This window comes from Mobula birostris, chromosome 5 (genome assembly GCF_030028105.1).
Source record: "Mobula birostris isolate sMobBir1 chromosome 5, sMobBir1.hap1, whole genome shotgun sequence".
In the NCBI taxonomy this organism is placed as follows: domain Eukaryota; kingdom Metazoa; phylum Chordata; class Chondrichthyes; order Myliobatiformes; family Myliobatidae; genus Mobula; species Mobula birostris.
In genome coordinates this window covers 173,142,102-173,162,953 of record NC_092374.1, presented here as the reverse complement: position 1 = coordinate 173,162,953, position 20,852 = coordinate 173,142,102, and the positions used below count along the sequence as shown (strand labels likewise).

General features: G+C 43.7%; 1 protein-coding gene across 6 annotated transcripts in view; it reads right to left on the bottom strand.

Moving 5' to 3' along the window:
- Window positions 1-13,480, bottom strand: part of LOC140198052 (rho guanine nucleotide exchange factor 7-like) — an 81,112-nt gene extending 67,632 nt beyond the window's left edge. For all 6 annotated transcript variants that reach the window (XM_072258903.1, XM_072258905.1, XM_072258909.1 and 3 more), the window contains exons 1-3: window positions 13,115-13,480; window positions 8,668-8,751; window positions 2,319-2,403 (exon numbers count right to left, since the gene is read on the bottom strand). In XM_072258903.1, coding sequence (XP_072115004.1) covers window positions 2,319-2,403; window positions 8,668-8,751; window positions 13,115-13,279 — 334 coding nt within the window. In that variant the 5' untranslated portion in view covers window positions 13,280-13,480. The remainder of the gene's footprint in view (window positions 1-2,318; window positions 2,404-8,667; window positions 8,752-13,114) is intronic.
- Window positions 13,481-20,852: the final 7,372 nt, after the last annotated feature.

The window sequence follows — 20,852 nt, the reverse complement described above, 5'->3', positions numbered from 1 at the left end:
AGTGAGGAAGGCTATCAAAGCTTGCAGAGAGATTTGGATAGCTGGAAAAATGTGCTGAGGAATGATGGATGGAATTTAATACAGACAAGTGTGAGGTGTTGCACTTTGGGAAGACAAAACAGGTTCGGACCTACACTGTGAATAGTCAGGCACTGAGGAGTATAGTAGAACAGAGGGATCTGGGAATACAGATTCTTATTTCCTTGAAATAGGTAGATAGCTAGCTTTTGGTGTATTGGCCTTCATAAATCAGAAAATCGAGTAAAGGAGCTTGACTGTTATATTGGAGTTGTACAAGACGTTGGTGAAGCCAAATTTGGAGTATTGTCTGTAGTTCTGGTCATCTACCTACAAGAAAGATATCAGTATGAATAAAAGAGTACAGAGAAAATTTACAGGGGCATTGCCAGGATTTGACGACCTGATAAGAAAATGATTGAATGGGTTAAGCCTGAATCGTAGTAGAATGAGGGGAGATTTGAGAGAGTTATACAAGACAATGAGGGGACTAGATAGGGTAAATGCAAGCAGATTCCCCCCCCCCCTCCACTGAGGTTGGGTGAGACTAGAACTAGAGGTCATTGATTAAGGCAACACTCACAATACGCTGGAGGAACTCAGCCTGTCGGGCAGCATCCGTGGAAAAGATTGGTCGACGTTTCAGGCCGGAACCCTTCGTCAGGACCTGACGAAGGGTTCCGGCCCGAAACGTCGACCAATCTTTTCCACGGATGCTGCCCGACCTGCTGAGTTCCTCTAGCGTATTGTGAGTGTTGCTTTGACCCCAGTATCTGCAGATTATTTTGTGTTTAGGTCATTGATTAAGGGTGGAAGGTGAAATGTTTAAGGAGTACTTCTTCACCCAGAGGGTGGTGTGAGCGAGGAACGAGTTGCCAGTGGAAATGGTGGATGCAGATACAATTGCAACGTTCAGGAAAGATATAGACAGGTAGGGGCATGGAGGACTACGGTGCAGGTGCGGGTCAGTGGGATGGCAGAATAATAGTTCGGTCCTGTCCAAAGGGTCTGTTTCTGTGCTGTAGTGCTCTAAGACTATTTCAATCTTAATAAATCTCTTCTGTACATTTCTATTTGCCTAAACCAATGCCAAAGTGGTCAACAATACTAACAAGATCTATTTGCTTTTATATTTCACATATTTATAACACACGACAAGCATTTTTTAACAACCACTATTAACTTCCCCTGTCATCTTCAAGGATGCCTATTGACATGAAGGCTACTCTGTTCAATACTGTAATGCTTTTCAGTACTACGGTAAATAATTAGAACTGCCATTCCATATTAATCCGCATAAGTGCAGCTCTTCTCTAAAAGTCAGAATCAGGTTTAATATCACTGGCATATGTCGTGGAATAGGTTGTTGAAAAGTTTCTCTGTAATGAACTCTATCGGCTGTACTTGCATACAGATTACTGCACGCGATCAAGTCGTTCTTTGCACCCAAGCTATTGAGCAGTTTTAGGGAGACGCTGTGAAATCTGTATTTTTTAGGCTGATAGATCATCAGTTTAAATTCTGAATTATCAACCCATGGTAGTCACTGAAGCCAAGCCAGTATTAGTGATTGCAAGCCTAGCTTTGGGAATGAATTGATAGAGGTCTTTAAAAGCCAAAATATACAGAAGCTGACCTCTTCCACAATCAAAGATGAGGATCTTCCATACATAATTCCATTTTGACACAGTTCACTCCCTCTACCCTCAGTCATCATTCCACAACGTTTGAACCTCATTTCACCAAAATGTGCCACTCGTCCTGTTCCCCTTGCACCTCACACTCCCAGAAGAGAATAACAGAGCTGGAAGGGTATGGGGAGAAAATTTGAGAAAGGACGGTAAACATGACTGACAATGGGCAGTAGCTGCTTGGGTAAATGTCCTCACTTTACAGGGATAGGGCATCTGCTAATTGGCTTCATTAGCTACCACACATTCTGGGCCATTCAGAAAGATGTAAACATCTGTATTCTATAAGGGCATGAAGGATATGTAGAAACATTACTTGGAGCAAAAGAGCTGATGATTACTTCTTAAGCCAAATTCTACTAAAGTATAGTACCAGAAGGAGTACAATTCTCAATTTCCTGAAAACTTCCAGTCTACAGGGTTCCATCAGGAGTGCATGCTGATGAATAACTCAATCAGTTTCGCACTGTTCATTACAAGTTCAATAATGCAAATTCAAAGCTTACTAATTCCACAACTATAAAAATATTGCTACAGTTCATTTTGTTTACTCACTCTGTGAGCCCAATACACAGGGAAACCATGTCCTTTCCCACTATGTCCTCTTACCTGCTGTTACTTTATTCAAGGTGACCAGGGAACTTAGAACCTTGTTGAAGTTCAGTCCTTGATAAAGATCATTGGCATCAAAAGTCTGCAAGGAACAAAAAGCAAATCCGTAATTTCTTATTAACACATTTAAGCCAGTCCTTCTGATGTAAAGCTTCTAGAGAAAGAACTCTTGCTCATCGACAGCCAACAAGTCGAGAGATGTTTGCAGCAATGAACATCCCAGAACTTAAAAGAAAGGCACCAATGTATACTTGAATGCAGCTAAATCTGTGAAGACTTGTCTTCATTCCTAAGAGCAACCAATAAAAAAGAGCATGCACACACCTACCTCTGACTTCTATCAATATAAATGGAATTCCTGTCAAAGTGTCCAAACTGCTGCTTATGCCTTTGATTTACAGACTAGGCAACAGAACTAATCTCAATGCAGAATCACAGGACTTACTACCATTCTATACCGAATCTACAACAGCAAACCAGAACTGTAAATGTAAAAAGCTCTCGCTGCAAAAAAAACCCTGAATGACGACATGAGTCTCTCACCCAACAGAGCATGCTCCACTATTTCAGCTGTTTGGAAGTTAATCCTGGATATCAGTGCGATTTTAAAATACTTTAGAGCACAAACTAGATCAAAATGTTCTATTCTGTAACACTCCTGGGGGGAGAGAAAACATGCAGAATTTAGAAAAGGAAGTAAATTTATAAATCATCCAATGCTGTTAGGCCGTCTTTATATTGCAACAAGAGTATTCAAGTAAAAAATACCCCCCTTATCAAACTCTGCAGTGTTCAACATAGAATCTAAAGTGGTCTTGCATTAGTTCTAACCCCTCCATGATGTCAGTGTAAACTATGCACACAGGGTGCGTGTACTGAATTTGGAATTATGAGTACTTGCTGACTTTACATCATGTCTGTCACCTGCCCACACAAGATCTCACCAACTTACAGCAGCTTGATGCAAGGTAGAAACCTTAGCACAGCTTCTCTGAGCAAACCCAGGGCACTATTTCAAAGAGTAGTGGGGAAAGATTGTCACAGTCAATGTTCGTTCCTCATTTGACGTCCTTTAATCTGGTTCATCTGATCATTACCCCATAGGATTGCACTGTGAACAAATTGGCTGCTACACCCCCAAATTTACAATGTTAACTGTGTATCATCGAAAGTCGGCTCTCTCGGACATCCAGATAACATGAAAAGTGTTGGTGGAAGTGCAATTTCTTTCTAACAGTGGGATCTCTTCTGCTGCACCAGAGGAGGGGAGAAGGGGTAAGTACATTCACTCAGGAGGCAGGTTACATATACATGCACAACAGGCACACATGTCCTTCCTTACACCTTCTGCTCTCTCTCCCACCCTCACAAGCAGAAGCACTTCTATAGCCAGTTGATGATCTCCAGGGGAGCTATGACTGCCTGTATAAACTGAGCTGTTAGCATGGCATCTTCCACCTTTCACACAGGGCCATGGAGTAAAAGTAGAACCTTGCTACTAAAGCCAGATTTTAAACCACACAAGCAATTGTCTTCCTGGTGATAAGGAAACTAAAATGAGTTTCAATGAGTTAGGTAAAAAAAAAGGTTGCAGCATAAAAATCAGAGACTGATGTGCCACAGGACATGAGCTCTATCTCTCAAGCTGCCAATCATTTGGTTAATCCCACTAATAAATTTTACTTTTTCCAGAATTTACCCAATTCCCTTTTAAAAGTTGATAAATGTCTCTATCACCCTTTCAGCAGCACCTTCCAAATCACCGCTGTTACATATTTTTCCTAATCTTCCCCTTCAATTCACTTCCAATTATCTTAACTGTGTTCTGATTCCAATCTAGCATCCAGAAACTGTTTCTCCTCATTTATTCAGTCAAAATCCTTCATGATCTTGAACACCTCCATCAAATCCCTTAACCTCCTCTGCTCTCCCAGCTTCTCCACACAAGTGAAGCTCCTCATTTCTGCAAACTCAGTAGCACTGACTAATCCAGAAAAATAAAATACAAGAGAGAAGTCATGGCTTAATCACCTACGTAAACTGCCAAGGCACATAATTTGCGATGCATGAATTAACACATCCTGTTAAAATTTGGAAATGTTAAAAAGAATTAAAATCTTCTAGGCAGCTGAAATATAGAGCCTGAAACCAGCTTTGAGAATGTAACAATTTAGGATGATCGCTTTTTACCTAACGCACATAAATGTGTGGAAATAGTAATATTGAACCCCATTGCTGATTAAGTTGTTAATGTTTTCTATTAAGATTTGTTATAATCCACATTATAAATTCATATTTTTAAAACTTGACTACCTCTTGACACATTAATTTTAATATATTGTTTAACTACTGCGCACAAATTCTCAATAGTTTATTAAATTGGTAATCACATTATAAATACACTAAAACACTTTGGCCATATTTATGATGAAAGTAAGATGCTTATCCAACTACTAGAACAAAAAGTGATATTCCTCCAGATCAACAATGTTACAGATGAATAACAGAAAATCGCCAGTCCTCAAATTCTGTGCCACTCAATAAAGATCGTGTCTAATGTGCGACCTAACCATTAACCTCCCTTTGCCTCCATTCTTCAAAGTCTTTGGACTATAAAATCAACCATGTAGTCTCCAATGTCATTGCAAAACAGCTATTAACTATCATGCAAAGTGGTTTTCCCAACCTCATTCTTGAGAGAAAAATATTCTGAGAAAAAGTATTTTTGCAAGTTAATCGAACCTATCTTTAATATCCTGAAAACATTGATCAATCCCTTTAACCCTGTAGAATAAAGTTAAGCTCTTAGCTTCATCCCTCCCCCACCTGTCTGCTCCCATCATTTCAGGTCTCCCCCTCCCCCTCTCAAATCTCTTACTATCTCTTTCTTCCGTTAGTCCTGACGAAGGGTCTCCACCCGAAACATTAACTGTATTCTTTTCCATTGATGCTGCCTGGCCTGCTGCGTTCCACCAGCATTTTGTGTGTGTTGCTTGACTTTCCAGCAACTGCAGATTTTCTCGTGTTTGCAAGAATAAAATAGGTTAGGGTAGGATCAATGTAAATGGGGGTCAGATGGTCTGTGCAGAATCAGTAGGCCAAAGGGCCCTTCTCTGCAGTGTATCTTTAGGTTTCTACACACCTACTGCTGTGGCCCACATTGCTTTATCCTTAGAATCCAGTTAATGTGCTTAGCACTCCCAAGCCAATCTCCCTCCAAATAGAAAGTCTCTGATCCTATTTGCCCACGTTCCCTGTTACTATGTTCATGTGATATTTCAACCCCAGCTTTTTCCACTATTAACTTCCCACTTAAACACACCAACCTATCAGTAGCTGGTGCTGCAATTATCTGTTTCATTTGAAAAACACTCCTACTCTATTCAACCCTAAGCTTCTGCTTCTTAAATTGCCTGAAAGCTTGTTTGAAATAAAATGCAATAATTTTAAAATGAAATTAAAATCACATCCTTTTTCTCTTGAGGAATTATCAAGTTTATTGTCATTCAACTATATACATGTATACCACCAAACGAAACAATGTTCCTTGGGACCAAGGTACACAACACAGTACATACAACCCACACACAACACAAAATACTATTACCACAAATAAATTAACTAATAATAAGGTGCATTTATGACAAGTTAAAAAGTAAACAATATAACATTACTGGCGCTTCATACATGGTGAGACATAGGTGGTGGCAGGGAGTTCAGTAGTCTCACATGCTGGAGGAAAAAGCTGTTTCCCATCCTATCAGTCCTTGTCCGTAATACTACGGTACCTCCTACCTGATGGCAAGGGGTAAAAGAGATTGTTAGACAAATGGGAGGTTCCACGGGCAATGCTAAGGGCCCAGTGTACGCAGTGCTCCCGATAAATATCTCAGATGGGTGCAAAAGAGATCCTGATGGTCCTTTCAGCAGTCCTCACGATCCTTTGGAGGGTCTTGTACTCAGATGCCTTGCAATTCCCATCAGCACACACTCAATAGTGCTCCTGTAAAAATTGGTTAGAATGGAGGTGGGGAGGAAAGGGAAGTATCACTAGCTTTGACCTCCCTCAGGAAGTGGTACACATGCCGGTGATAATAAACCTAATTCTGATTCTGCTGTGCTTTCGTGACTAAAGAGGTAGCGTTGAGGGCCCAGGTGAGATCATCCATCATGTGTACTCCACATCCTAACCCCACTTCACATGAAGCTCACAGATGCTCCAGCAGCACACTGCTCCTTCACCCGAACCCTTAAGTAAACACTCAGCACTGGTTTCACTTTGAATGTCAGCCTGATATTATAATCATGTAGTCCAAATTACGTGAGCTCTTTGAAAAAAGTTATTCCCAGACTCCCTGATCTTTTCCCATTGAAAGAGTATTTACCCAATTCCTTTTGCACTTTACTGTGGAATCTGCTTCCACTGACCTCACAGGCAGTAACTTCAGGAGACTTAGGGGGTAACCTTTTAGATGCATAAAGTTATGAAGGGCATAGATAGGGTGAATGCACACAGGCAAAGGGAAATAAAAACTAGAGAGCATAGGTTTAAGATGACAGGGGAATGATTTAAAAAGAAGCCAAGTAACAATTTTATGCAAAGGGTAGTGGGTAAATGAAACAGCTGCCAGAGGAAGCAGTTGAGACAGGTACAATAACAACATTCAACAGACATTTGGACAGGTACACAAATAGGAAAGGCGTAGAGCGTTATAGGCTACGCGCAGACAAATGGAACTGTCTTAAGTAGGAATCTTGATCAGCACGGATGAGTTGCCCGTTTACCTTTATGAAGGGCTTGTATTGTTTTATGGTTCAGTTATTTGTATTGAGGGATTTGTTAAATGAAGTGAGGGAGGGGTGAAAACAGGCTCTGTTATAGAGTTGAATGTAGACAGAAGATAAGGAGGAGAGGGAAGGTTGTAAGTCGAGATACAAGAGAGATTGCAGATGCTGCAAATCTGGATCAACACAGACAAGATGCTAGAGGAGCTCAGAGGGAAGGCAGCATCTATGGAGGAGAATGAACAGTCAATACTTCAAACTTGATGAAAGGTCTCGGCCCGAAATATCAGCAGGTTGTAAATGGAGCAGCCAGCAGACAGGAGGTGTGGGGAGGCAGGGGTAATGGAAGCCAGGGGCTGAAAGGTTCCCATGTCTAAAGCACCAGCGCCACAATGCCCCTCTCCTCTCATACCCGACTCCCTCCCCCTTTAGTACAGTGCACGCAAGCGGGCTGTGCCACCATCCCACATTAACCACTACACCCAGCATCACAGCACTATGAAAACATCCCACATAATTCACCAAGGACAGCAAGCACAGGAACCAGTGATGTTGTGGACAGACAGCAAGTTTATTAAAGGATACAGCAGGATATAGACCTATATGAAATATGAGCAGAGATAATGCAGATGGGGTTAAATCCAAACAAGTGTTGTATGGGTAAAGAATATATAATGGCAGGATCCTTAACAGCACTGAAGTACAGCGGGATCTTGGGGTCTAGTCCAGAGCTCCTTAAAGCGGCAACATGGGTAAAGGCGGCATATGGCATGAGTGTTGAGAATAAAAGCCCCAGAAAGTCATGTTACAGCTATACAAAACTGACTTGACTATGTCTGAAGTACCACTGGAGCTGACAGCCCATTACAGGAAGGATATAGACGCTTCACAGAATCTGTAGAAGAGGTTCACCAAGACTGGAGATTAGGAGCTACAAGGAGAATTTGAAAGAAGTTTATAAAATTATGAGATGTAGATAGGTTAGGTAAGTCTTTTTCTCAGGGTCAAAATGCCAAATACTAAAAGGCAGAGCTTTAAGGTGAGGGGTCATTGTACTGCTGCTGCAAAACAACAAATTTCATATCACATGACAATGCTGATAAACTTGATTCTGATTCAGAAAGTTTAAAGATCAACAAGGCAAGTATTCACCCACACACACACACACACACACACAGAGGCAGGTACCAGAAATGCACTGCCAGGGGAGGTTGTGCAGCCAGATATAATGACATTTTAAAAGCCAATGAGTCGAGCACATGAACAAGCAGAAATGGAAGAATTTGCAGGCAGGTAAGATGCTGGATTGGCATCATGGTTAGCAGAGACTGGGTGGGCCGAAGGGCCTGTTCCTATACTGCCACAACATCCTAACTTGGAATCAGTGGTCCTTTGTTATGTCTAAATCTTTGAATATTCAACCCAAGAGCTATGTGAAAGCACCTCCACCATTCTGAATGGTTCAAGAAACCATCATAGTCCAAAATATTTCAGAATAATCAACAAATGTTAGTTTGCTGGTGATGTTCATATCACAAAAATGAATTTGAACCTTTCGCACCTCGACGCGAAGTGCCCCGCAGGCTTTCAGAAACTCTTTGATGTTATTCAGACATTCCGCCTCTGATTTGGGTTCCTGGTGTATCTGTAAAATTGAAAAATAGAGATACAATTGAATCACAAACTAAGCTCCCAGCGTGAACTGAACATCCCCATCTCTTAAAACAATTAGAAAACTGCACGCAGCTAAAAGTCAGCTACACAGGATAGTGAGCATGTTAGTTAAGATCACTATTCCTACTTGTCATTTAAAACCAGTGCAAGTCTCCCTTAATTTTCTAGAGACATTGTAACCATTCTCACTGAACATCCTGAGGTATCCAAAGCATTAAATAAAAATCTCTCACACATTCGTAACCTCCTCAGTTACAGCTGGGGATGGGGTAGAGGCAGAACCAGAGAAGAGCTCAGGGGTGGTAGCAGGTGGTCAGAGAGATTAAACTTTGGACCACATCAACATATAGATTAAATACAACATGTGTCAACACCTAGTTCAATGTCAAGACAGTAGTCAGGTACAAAATAACTAAATTATGCTTTAACTTAGAGCAAAATTACAAAGTCAGTAATGTACTGAAGAGATAAACTGTTGTCTATCAGTTATTACTGGATCGTGTGGCCATTACAGTTGGACTCTGTAATAAACAAAGCTCACTGCTGTCCAGTACAAAACTGACCATCCTCTGGTACAATGGTGATGACACTGGTTAAACCAGTCACCAACTTTAATGGAAAATGCCTCACACATGTAGATAAAATGATCCTGATGCATGCAGTTACTTAAATGTTTCCCAATGCTATAGGAAGTAAAGATCAAAAATCAAATCAGTCCTGAAAGAGGGTCCCGGCCCAAAACGTTAACCATTTGTTCAGTTCCATAGATGCTGCCTGATCAGTTGAGTTCCTCCAGCAATTTGTGTACGTTGCTTTGGATTCCCAGCATCCACAGAATTTTGTGTGTTCAAAAATCATGTGTTCAGTTTACCACAAACACACAAATTAATGTTAAAATGCACAAGCATGGACAGTGCAAATATGGACAGTGAACCAGCCCACGAATTCTACCTTGTATTTCTGTGCTCTCTTTTTGTGCTATTTAATTTTTTGTGTATTTCTGATAGTAATTTATAGATTTTTTGAGTACTACACTTGAATGCTGCTGCAAAACATACTTCACGACATATGTCAGTGATACTAAACCTGATTTCAAGATGACACACAAAAGAGTTCACTGTATGTAATCGGCCACATTTAGATTTTTGCTTGCACTTTGGTCAATAGTGACTGGAGAGAATTAATCTTTCAGTTGGCTGACTGATCCTGGGTAACAGGGTTTTTTTGTTGAACTCCCTTGAGACTTAGTCCCACTAGATTACTCAATTCTTAAAATAAACCTAAATTTAATCCTGCTTCAAATTCTTGCAAAATTCATCTTCTGATTGACAACATTTTTCTGAACTTTTCTTGCTGGTTGTAGACTGACATTTCAGATGCTCTATGTTCCTCAAGTCTCTCAACTCCTTTCTGCTTCCCTACATCTCCAATATTCATCTTTGTCTAGTTCACTCTTCAGATTGGAACCTCTCAACTCACTGGGTCTTTTTTTTTCTGATGCGATCATCAAAATTTTAAATTCCTTATCAAAGTGCTGTTTAGCTTCCCCCTTTTAACCTTTAGAAGTTACAGTATTCGAACATTGAACAGGTACAGCACAGGAACAGACCCTTCAGCTTACAATGTTGTGACAAACTAATTAACTCAGAAATCAAATGCCCAATTAAAGCAACCCTTTCTGCCTACACAATGCTCATATCCTTCCATTTCCTGCACATTTGTGTACCCAACTTTTTCTATGAAGCCACTGAAGTAACTTCTCAGGGGACTGCCTCTAAAACAAGGTAGATGACTGCTCTGTTAACTTGCAGTACAAGCGGGAAAGGTCATCACAAAACTTTGTGCCACAAGCTGACAGTCTGAGCTTTGCACATTTGTGAAATTAACTAGTACTGTTCACACCTGGACAGCTTCCTTTCCAATTGAAAGGGACCTCTCTCTGATGCTCAGTTACCAGCTCCCATTGCACAGGGCTTATATAATAACCCCAGTATTCTCAATCAATCATGATCAGATATGTGCATGGGTGCCTGCACACATCTCTAATTACAGTCTCTCCCTCACTCCCCTGTTCGTGACATTTACAGGGAGCATTGCATACAACGGGCCCGAAGCATTGTTGAGGATCTCACCCACTACCATCCAACAGTCTCCTTGACCCACTACCATCAGGAAGGTGGCAGAGGAGCATCAGGACTAGGACTGCCAGACTGGGTAACAGCTTCTTCCCTCAGGCTGAGAGACTAATGAATACCCTGCCACCACCAAGGACCTGTCACTAGGATAGTGGGCTGTTTACTATTTACCTGTGCTGCACACTACTTATATTTGATAATAATATTTTACCAACCATTATATTTTATTAACATATTTGTGGTAATATTTTGTTTTATATGCTGTGGGTGGTATGTTTTGTGAGTGCACCATGGCCCAAAGGAACATTGTTTTGTTTGGTTGTATAAATGTACAGTCATACAACAACAAACTTGAACTAATACTAACTCCAGCCCTACCACTGACAAAAGACATGTCTCCGACGCCACTGTTGTCTTTGAAACTAACAGTTATAGTCTAGAGGCTATCTTCTGCTGTCGTTGGATTTGATCAACTTATTGGTTTGAAAGAGTTAACACCCTACTGATGCTCTTTCCTCCTAGGATCAGCTGCCTCTCACACATCTTATCAAGGTGTTAAACCATGGCCTTGGGATCACACTTGTACTCCAGTCACATGGTCTTGGATTCAAATCCTCTCCAGAGACTATGGGACAATTTCAGGCTAAAATTTTTGAGCAGTACTGTCAGAACGTCCATCTTTCAGATAAAACAACAGACATTGAGAGTGGAAAAAGAAAGAAGAATTATTCATAGTTGTTCAGTCAATTTTTTTTTACATAACAGCAGCATAAATTCTGTTTGAGCATTATCTTGTTATGTAAACAAACTGATTGCCACGTTTTCTGCATGCAGAAGGACCATTCAAAGGTCCATGCTGTGAAGCATTTGGGAGACTGATAATAGTCTTAAAAAATATCTTCTGTAACAAATGCTGGAAATCTGAAAAAAAAATAAGAAAATGTTGCCTGACCTGCTAAGTGGTTCTAGCAGTTTCTGTCTTTATTAAAATTCAAGTTTATTCTATCACATTCTCACAGGGCAGTGAGGAGGCTATCAGTCCTTACTCAAAGCTTACACACATATCAAAAATGACAAAGGAATTAAACCATTTAATAGAATGAGACTTGGAAATGTCTTTTTGGGAATGTGGAATTTTACCTCAAATTCTATCTTTCTCAGAAGGCCGATCTTCAACTATTTTGGGATAAGGCATAGCAGAATTAGGTCATTTTGCCTGTCGTCTGTTCTACCATTCCATCATGAATGATTTGTTATCCCTCTCAATCTCATTCTCCTGCCTGCTCACTGTAACCTTTGACACCCCTATTAATCAAGAAACTCTGACACAACGGGGAAAAATTACAGAAAAGTTGATCCTGGACACAAATGCTTGGCTCAAACAAAACCAAGTATACAATCAGACCAAGTGTACTAATTTTAACCCGAGGATACAAGATTTGCTGTTATCACCCAGGGGAAACATTACACATTGTACCCAGTCGGACTACACCAAAATGGTGAACAATCGGTCCGCTGGGCTGTACCTCTGCTGATCAGAATCTTAGCCTGCTTTTGTGAACTCTAGATGGGGGAGCTTCAGTGGATATCCAGATGTGGGAAGTGATGATGGATCAAAATGATGGAGGATGCTGGAGGCAAACAATGCAAGAGCTGGGAGCAGGTTGGTGAGGAGTGGGAAAATGCATCATAGTACAAGAGCTCAAGCAGTTTGACAGCAGCTGTAGTGGGGGGGGTAGGGAGAAGAAAGGAGACTGAGTAATATATGGATCTAATGGGTGTGATTGGGTGACAAATAGGAGGGTATTGTGTAGTATTTATGACGGATGTGGTTTGTGAGAGGGTGGTGAGGTAGGGAGGGTATGGGATAGTGGGGATGGGTCCAGAAGTGTGTGTGTGGGGGGGGGAATGGAAGTGGGGGGTTCAGATTATGGCGGTGGTTAATAGCGGTGGAGGGCGACAGGGGTGTGAGATATGGAAAGGGGGTGGAAGGATGGGGGTGATGGGGTGACCGAGTGCTGGGTGTGAGTCTTGAGTGATATTGCACGGGATGGTGGGGTTGAGGGATGGGGGTGAGGCTTGGGGACCTTGGTGGGGGATAAGATTTGGAGTGGGGGAAAATGAGGTTCGGGGGGGGATGAGACTTGGGAGCCGTGCGTGGTGTTAACGGGCGGGGGTTCGGGGCCGAGCCGCACTCACCCGCTGCACCGAGCCCGGCACCAGCCTCTCCAGCAACCGACACAAGGCTACGCCGTCCCGGAGCGCAGCCCGCAAGAAGGCCTCGGGGTCCGACACACTTTTCTTGGGGGACTCGAGCACCCCGAGGCTGATGAGCCAGGTCACCGTCTGCTCGGCCGAGCTCATGGCGGCCGCAGCTCAGCACCGCCGCCAAGCCTTGGCTGACAGCTCGACGTCCGAGGCCGCGCTTACAGCGCCAAACCGTCCCCCACCTCCCCTGGAGAGCCCACCATGGCGAGGCCGAGGCCGCCGTCCGTCTCGGAGACTCGCGACTCCCGCGGCCCAGCGTCCGCACCGCTGCTGCCGCCACCTAGTGCCAGCCGGTTGGGCCCGCGACCTAGACCCCGCCCACTCACACAGACCCCGCCCACCACCGAAGACCACGCCCATCACCCCCAAACCATTCAACGAGCCAGGCCGCGTCCCCAACGCCAAACCACACCCCTCGTCACAGACGCTGTCCACAATCCCAAACCACGCCCCTCACACGTCGATCACGACTCCCAGTCCCAGCCCACGATACATTGCCCCGCCCTCCCATCCCAGACCACACCCCTCACCACCGTCTGGCCCCGCCCCTCACCCCAGTCTCCAACCACAATACACAGGCCTCACTCCCCATCCCACCCATAACTCACTCACTTCACCCTCACCCCCAAAACCAACACCCCATCTATCAGGACTAATGCATCCATCTCCTACTGAACCCCCACCCAGCCCATAACCCACTGACCTAGACCCCACCGTCAACCACAGATCCCACCACCACCACCACCAGGCCACCTCCTCACTCCTGACCCCACCCCTCACAGGAGACTCTTCCCAAACCACACCCAAAATGCACAGACTCCACCCTTTACCACAAACCCTACCCACCTCGTCCTCCACTTCTAGACACAGCCACCTACCTGCTCTCAGTTGCTGACCCTAACCAAGGCCCACTGACCACATCCAACTCCAGATCACACCCACCCCTCAGCACTTCCTAAAGGAAACATTGGAATGGCTTCCCTTTTAAGATGGCGCTAGTGAAGCCCAGCGACTACTTACTGGCAGCAAACAAAACAAGAATAAAACTAAATACTTTATTAATATCACTTTTATCTGTAGAATTTATGGTAAATAATCACTGTAAAAGATAGCGAGTGTGGGTGCGAGGTGACGTTGAGGTAAGGTCAAGGCATATTCGAGGCAAAGTCAGGACGAGCAGAGTGGAGCCAAGTCGGAACAAAGGAAAGGCAGATTCAAGGCCCATCCACCTAAACTGAGAGCAAGGTTTGAACGATCTAAGAACCAGGCCAATTTGGAAAGTTTGGGTACAGTGTGAAATGTGACAGCGGGGTCCAGGCCCAGAGTGTATGGATGCGATAGAGACCAGGTCTTAGTATGAGGAATGACCCAATGCTTGTACCATTTAAATGCTAGGCCAGATGGATTGAAAAAGGCAGAGTTTTGGGACAAGAGGCATAGGTCAGGCCAGTTCTGCTCACTGCTCTGCGATGGTTGCTCGGCTCTGCATTGAACTGAGGCTGAGGCTGTAGTCTGCTTCAGGTTCTGTGACGGTTGCTCGGCTCTGCACTGAACTGAAGCTGTGGCCAGCTCCAGGCTTCATGTCTATGGACTCACTTTTGTTCTGAATCCTGTTTACCTAATTTATTGTTTGCACAATTTTTATCTCTGCGCATTGGGAGTTTAGCAGTCTTTTCTGTGTGTCCTTTTGGGTTTCTTTGTTTTGTGGCTGCCTATAAGGATGAATTTCAAGGTTGTATAATGTATACATACCTTGATAATAAATGTACTTTGAACTTTGACCTGCCTATCACTTGCAGACACTCACCAACTACTAATGGACCTCGACTCTCCCCAGACCACACTTTTCCAACTCAGACCCTGCTGCTTTGTTCCACCGATACGTACCCACAACTCAAGCAAGGATCTGGCAGATGGAATACAATGTTGGTAAATGTAAGGTCATCCACTTTGGAAGGAAAAATGGAAGTGTAGATTATTACTTAAATTGTAAAAAACTGCAGTATGGTGCTGTGCAGAGGGACTTGGGAGTGCTTGTGCATGAATCACAAAGGTTGGTTTGCAGGTGCAGAAGGCAAATGGGATGTTGGCCTTCATTGCTGGAGCGATTGAATTTAAGAACAGGGAGGTTATGCTGCAACAGTACAGCGTACTGGTGAGGCCGCACCTGGAGTACTGCGGGCAGTTCTGGTCTCCATACTTGAGGAAGGATATACTAGCTTTGGAGGTGGTGCAGAGGAGGTTCACCAGGGTGATTCCAGAGATGAGGGGGTTAGACTGTGAGGAGAGATTGAGTTGTCTGGAACTGTACTCACTGGAATTCAGAAGGATGAGAGGAGATCTTATAGAAACATATAAAATTATGAAAGGGATAGATAAGATAGAGGCAGGAAAGTTGGTTCCACTAGTAGGTGAGACTAGAACGAGGGGACACTCACAATACACTGGAGGAACCCAGCAGTCAGGCAGCATCCGTGGAAATGATCAGTCAACGTTTCGGGCTGGAACCCTTCGTCAGGACTGAAGAGGGAAGGGGCAGAGGCCCTATAAAGAAGGTGGGGGGAGGGTGGGAAGGAGAAGGCTGGTAGGTTCCAGGTGAAAAACCAGTAAGGAGAAAGATAAAGGGGTGGGGGAGGGGAAGCAGGGAGGTGATAGGCAGGAAAGGTGAAGAAGGAATAGGGGAAAACACAATGGGTAGTAGAAGGAGGCGGAACCGTGAGGGAGGTGATAGGCAGCTGGGGGAGGGGGCAGAGTGAAGTAGGGATAGGAGAAGGGAGGGGGAGGGAATTACCGGAAGTTGGAGAATTCTATGATCATACCAAGGGGCTGGAGACTACCTAGACGGTATATGAGGTGTTGCTCCTCCAACCTGAGTTTAGCCTCATCGTGGCAGTAGAGGAGGCCATGTATGGACATATCCGAATGGGAATGGGAAGCAGAGTTGAAGTAGGTGGCTAGGAACATAGCCTCAAGATATGGGGGTGTAGATTCAGGACGGAGATGTGGAGGAACTGCTTTCCTCAGAGAGTGGTGAATCCGTGGATGTCTCTGCCCAATGAAGCAGTGGAGGCTACCTCAGTAAATATATTCAAGACAAGGTTGAATAGATTTTTGCATTGTAGAGGAAAGGGTTATGGGGAAAAGGCAGGTAGATGGAGCTGAGTTTACGGACAGGTCAGCCATGAACTTATTGAATGGCGGAGCAGGCTCGATGGGCCAGATGGCCGACTCCTGTTCCTGTTTCTTATGTTCTTAATTTCTTATACACCTCCACCATCTCCAGACCTCTCCCCACTCCCTGATCCCCTCAAAACCCATTTTCACCTGTCATCCATTAACCCATTCCCCACAATTCCACCCCATTGACCCCACCTCTTCCCTTCAGACTCTATCCAATTCTCCTTAATCCACTTCCTCATCCCAGACCCTGCCTTCCCCCTAAGGAGCCAAACTACCCAGTAGCCCCACTCACCCTGCGGACCTTCCTAACTCCCCACGGATCCCAGCTCCTCCCAGCAGTTCACAGAGCTGCTGTCCTGTTGAAGGGTCTCAGTCTGAAACGTCAATTCCTTGTTCCTCACTATAGATGCTGAATACTTCCTTTATTCTGCGTGTGTTACTCCGGATTATTGAAACTACAAACACCTCCATGCTGGTGGGAATGTGTTGCTTCATCGACTTCCAGAATTAGAATTAGGTTTATTAACACTGGCATATGTCTTAAAACTTGTTTTGTGGCAGCAGCACAGTGCAAGACATAAAAATTAATATAAGTTGCAATAAAAAATAAAGTATATAAAAGAGAAATAGTGAGATAGTCTTCATGGGTTCATGGACCTTTCAGAACTCTGATGGTGGTGGGGGGGGGGGGGGAGAGGATCATTGAGTGTGGGTCTTCAGGTTCCTGTACCACCTCCCTGATGGTAGTGACTGTAATGAGAAAAGGGCACATCCCGGATGGTGATGGTCATTAATGATGGATGCCACCTTCTTGAGGCACGGACATTAGAAGATGTCCTCGAGGGTGGGGAAGCTGCTGTCATGATGGAGCTGGATGGGTCTACAATCCTCGAAAGCCTCCTTTAATTCTGTGCATTGGAACACCCCTACCAGGCAGCCATACAATCAGTCAGAATGATCTCTGTGGCACACCTGCAGAAATTTGCTGGAGTCTTAGTTCACAAGACAAAAGGGCAAAATTAGGCCATTCAGCCCATCAAGTCTGCACCATTGTGGCTGATTTATTATCCCTCTCAAACCTATTCTCCTGCCTTCCCCTCATAACATTTGACATCTTAATTATTAAATATCTACTGTTGGAATCCAATGTTTTAAGTACTTATTAGATATTGGATGAATTAATATAAGACTGAAGTTGTAGTTTAATCATTTGTACTTTTTTTAAACAAACGCGTGTATTTTTCACATGTGGTGTTTCGACCCCACTTACTGGCAGAAAGCGGTATAGCAGTTACATATACTGGTACCTTCATTTTTCATTGGCGAAGTGTTAGCACATTACCCATGTGCAATCATTGATTAGTTTATTCTTATCTAAGGAATTTTCTGTTAGCTTGGGTTTAAAGGAGATGGATTTTTCAGAGGTCCCTTTTTTTATCTTTAACTTCTCTATCTTTGCTTTTCATTGAATCTTGCTCTTCATTAGGTTTACTTAGGATTACTATGTTTGTTTAAATGTTAAAATAAACGATCATTGAGAATTAAGACTTCTCACCATTCTTGACCCCAGGAAGAACCCCAAGGATCAGAAAACCAACACTGCCAACCTCCTCTTTAAATATACCCAACAACTTGGCAATCACACCTGTCGGGGCAATGAATTCCAAAAACTCACCACTGGCTGGCTAAAGAAATTCTACCTCATCTCTGGTCTAAAGGGATACCTTCCATTCTGAGGTTGTGGCTCTGATCCTAGATTCACCCACTATAGAAACGTACTCTCCATCTCCACTCTATCTAGGTTTTTCAATATTCAACAGGTTTCAATGAGATGCTTCTTTTCTAAACTCCAGTGAGTACAGGCCCAGAGCTATCAAAGGTTCCTCATACATTAACTCTTTCATTCCCAGGATCATTTGGTGACATACCAAATCTCCTCAAACTCCTGATGAAGTATAGTCACTGGCATGCCTTCTTTGTGATTGGGTCCAGGATAGCTCCTCTGAGATGTTGACACTCAGGAACTTAAACCTACTCATTCTTTTCACCAATGACCCTTCAATGAGGATTCATGTGTGTTCCTTCAGCTTCCACATCCTGAACTCCATAATCAATCCCTTGGTCTTGCTAACTGTCTTGTCTTGCTTGAATGGAAGGCTGTTGTTGCGCTACCACTCAACCAGCAAGTTTATCTCACTCCAGTACACCTTGTTGCCACCTGAGATTCTACCAACAACAGTGGTGTCATCAGCAAGTTTATAGATGGTGTTTGAGCTGTGCCTAGCCACACTGTCATGCGTGTAGAGAAAGTAGAGCAGTGGGCGCATATCCTTGAGGTGCACCTGTATTGATTGACAGTGAGGAGGAGATGTTATACCCGATCAGCAGTGACTGTGGTCTCCCAATGAGGAAGTCAAGAATCCAGTTGCGAGGGAGGTACAGAGGCCCAGGTTTTGAAGTTTGTTAATTAGTACTGATGGGAGGTGGTGTTGAACACTGAGCTGTAATCAATGAACAGCAGCATGATGTAGATATTGCTATTGTCCCAGTGCTCCAAAGCTGAGTGGAGAGCCAATTAAATTGCTGTTGGTCCAGGTCCTTACATAGTCAGGAGATAATTCTAGTTATGGTTAACCTCTCAAAACACTTCATTAAATTAGAAGTGAGTGCAACATGGTGAAAGTTGTTGTGGCAACTTATACTGCTCTTCTTGGGCACTGGTATGATTGTGGGCCTTTTGAACCCCTTTCTCTAAAGAAACATAGAAAATGGACGGCTGAAAAATAGGACCTGCTCTGCCTTTCAATGGGATCGTGGCTGATGATCCAAATCTAACAGGCATCTATCCATAGCATAGTAGTGGTTAGCACAACACTTTACAGTACAGGCGACCTGGGTTCAATTCCCACCACTGCCTGAAAGGAGTTTGTACATTCTCCCTTTAACCGCGTAGGTTTCCTCCGGTTTCCTCCCACAACCCAAAGATGTACTGGTTGACAGGTTAATTGATCATTGTAAATTGTCCCGTGATTAGGCTAGGATTAAATCGGGGATTGCTGGGCGGTGTCACTCAAAGAGCCAGAAGGACCTATTCCAAGCTGTATATCAATAATAATCTTCCACACTCCTTGATCTCTCAGACTATCCAGTTCTGTCAAATCCCCTTCCAATTCTTCTAAACCCTACTGAGTAAAAGTCTAATTGCTCACCAATCTTGTCATTCCCAGGTTTATTCCAAAGAACTTTCATTGCATTCCCTCCACAAGTACCTTCCTCCTCAGACAATGAGGCCAAAACAATACACAATACTCAAAGTCCCATACAATTACCATAAGACTTCTTTGCTCCTATACAGGCAAACCCTGCATTACAGAGAGGCCCACTTCCTAGAAAATGATCCATAATGCAATCTTCTGTCATTTGTGTTATGTGTCAAGTAAATTTTGACTGAAGTCATTTACTTTTTTCACATAAATTCAGTAAGAGTGAGTTTTACTCTACACCTACAAAAGTTGCTGGTGAATGCAGCAGGTCAGGCAGCATCTCTAGGAAGAGGTACAGTCGACGTTTTGGGCCGAGACCCTTCGTCAGGACTAACTGAAAGAAGAGCTAGTAAGAGATTTGAAAGTGGGAGGGGGAGGGGGAGATCCAAAATGATAGGAGAAGACAGGAGGGTGAGGGATGGAGCCAAGAGCTGGACAGGTGATTGGCAAAAGGGATATGAGAGGATCATGGGACAGGAGGACTAGGGAGAAAGAAAAGGGGGAGGGGAGGAAAACCCAGAGGATGGGCAAGGGGTATAGTGAGAGGGACAGAGGGAGAAAAAGGGGAGAGAGAAAAAGAATGTGTGTGTATATAAATAAATAAATAACAGATGGGGTACAAGGGGGAGGTGGGGCATTAGCTCAAGTTTGAGAAGTCAATGTTCATGTCATCAGGTTGGAAGCTACCCAGACGGAATATAAGGTGTTGTTCCTCCAACCTGAGTGTGGCATCATCTTCACAGTAGAGGAGGCCATGCATAGACATATCAGAATGGGAATGGGACATGGAATTAATATGTGTGGCCACTGGGAGATCCTGCTTTCTCTGGCGGACAGAGCGTAGGTGTTCAGTGAAATGGTCTCCTAGTCTGCGTCGACTGTACCTCTTCTTCGAGATGCTGCCTGGCCTGCTGCGTTCACCAGCAACTTTTGTGTGTGTTGCTTGAAATTCCAGCATCTGCAGATTTGCTCGTGTTTATTCTACACCTCAACTTTTTTTGAGTTGGACCTTGTTGCGTCTATAGCATAGCATAGCAGCTGGCGCAACGTTATTGCAGCTCAGATCATTGAAGTGCAGAGTTTCATTCCGGCGCCCTTTGTGTGAAAGTTTGTACGTTCTTCCAGTGTGTGTGTGTGGGTTTCTTCTGGGTGCTCTGGTTTCCTCCCACAGTCCAAAGACTTACCGGTTAGTTGGTTCATTGGTCATTGGAAATTATTCTGTGTTT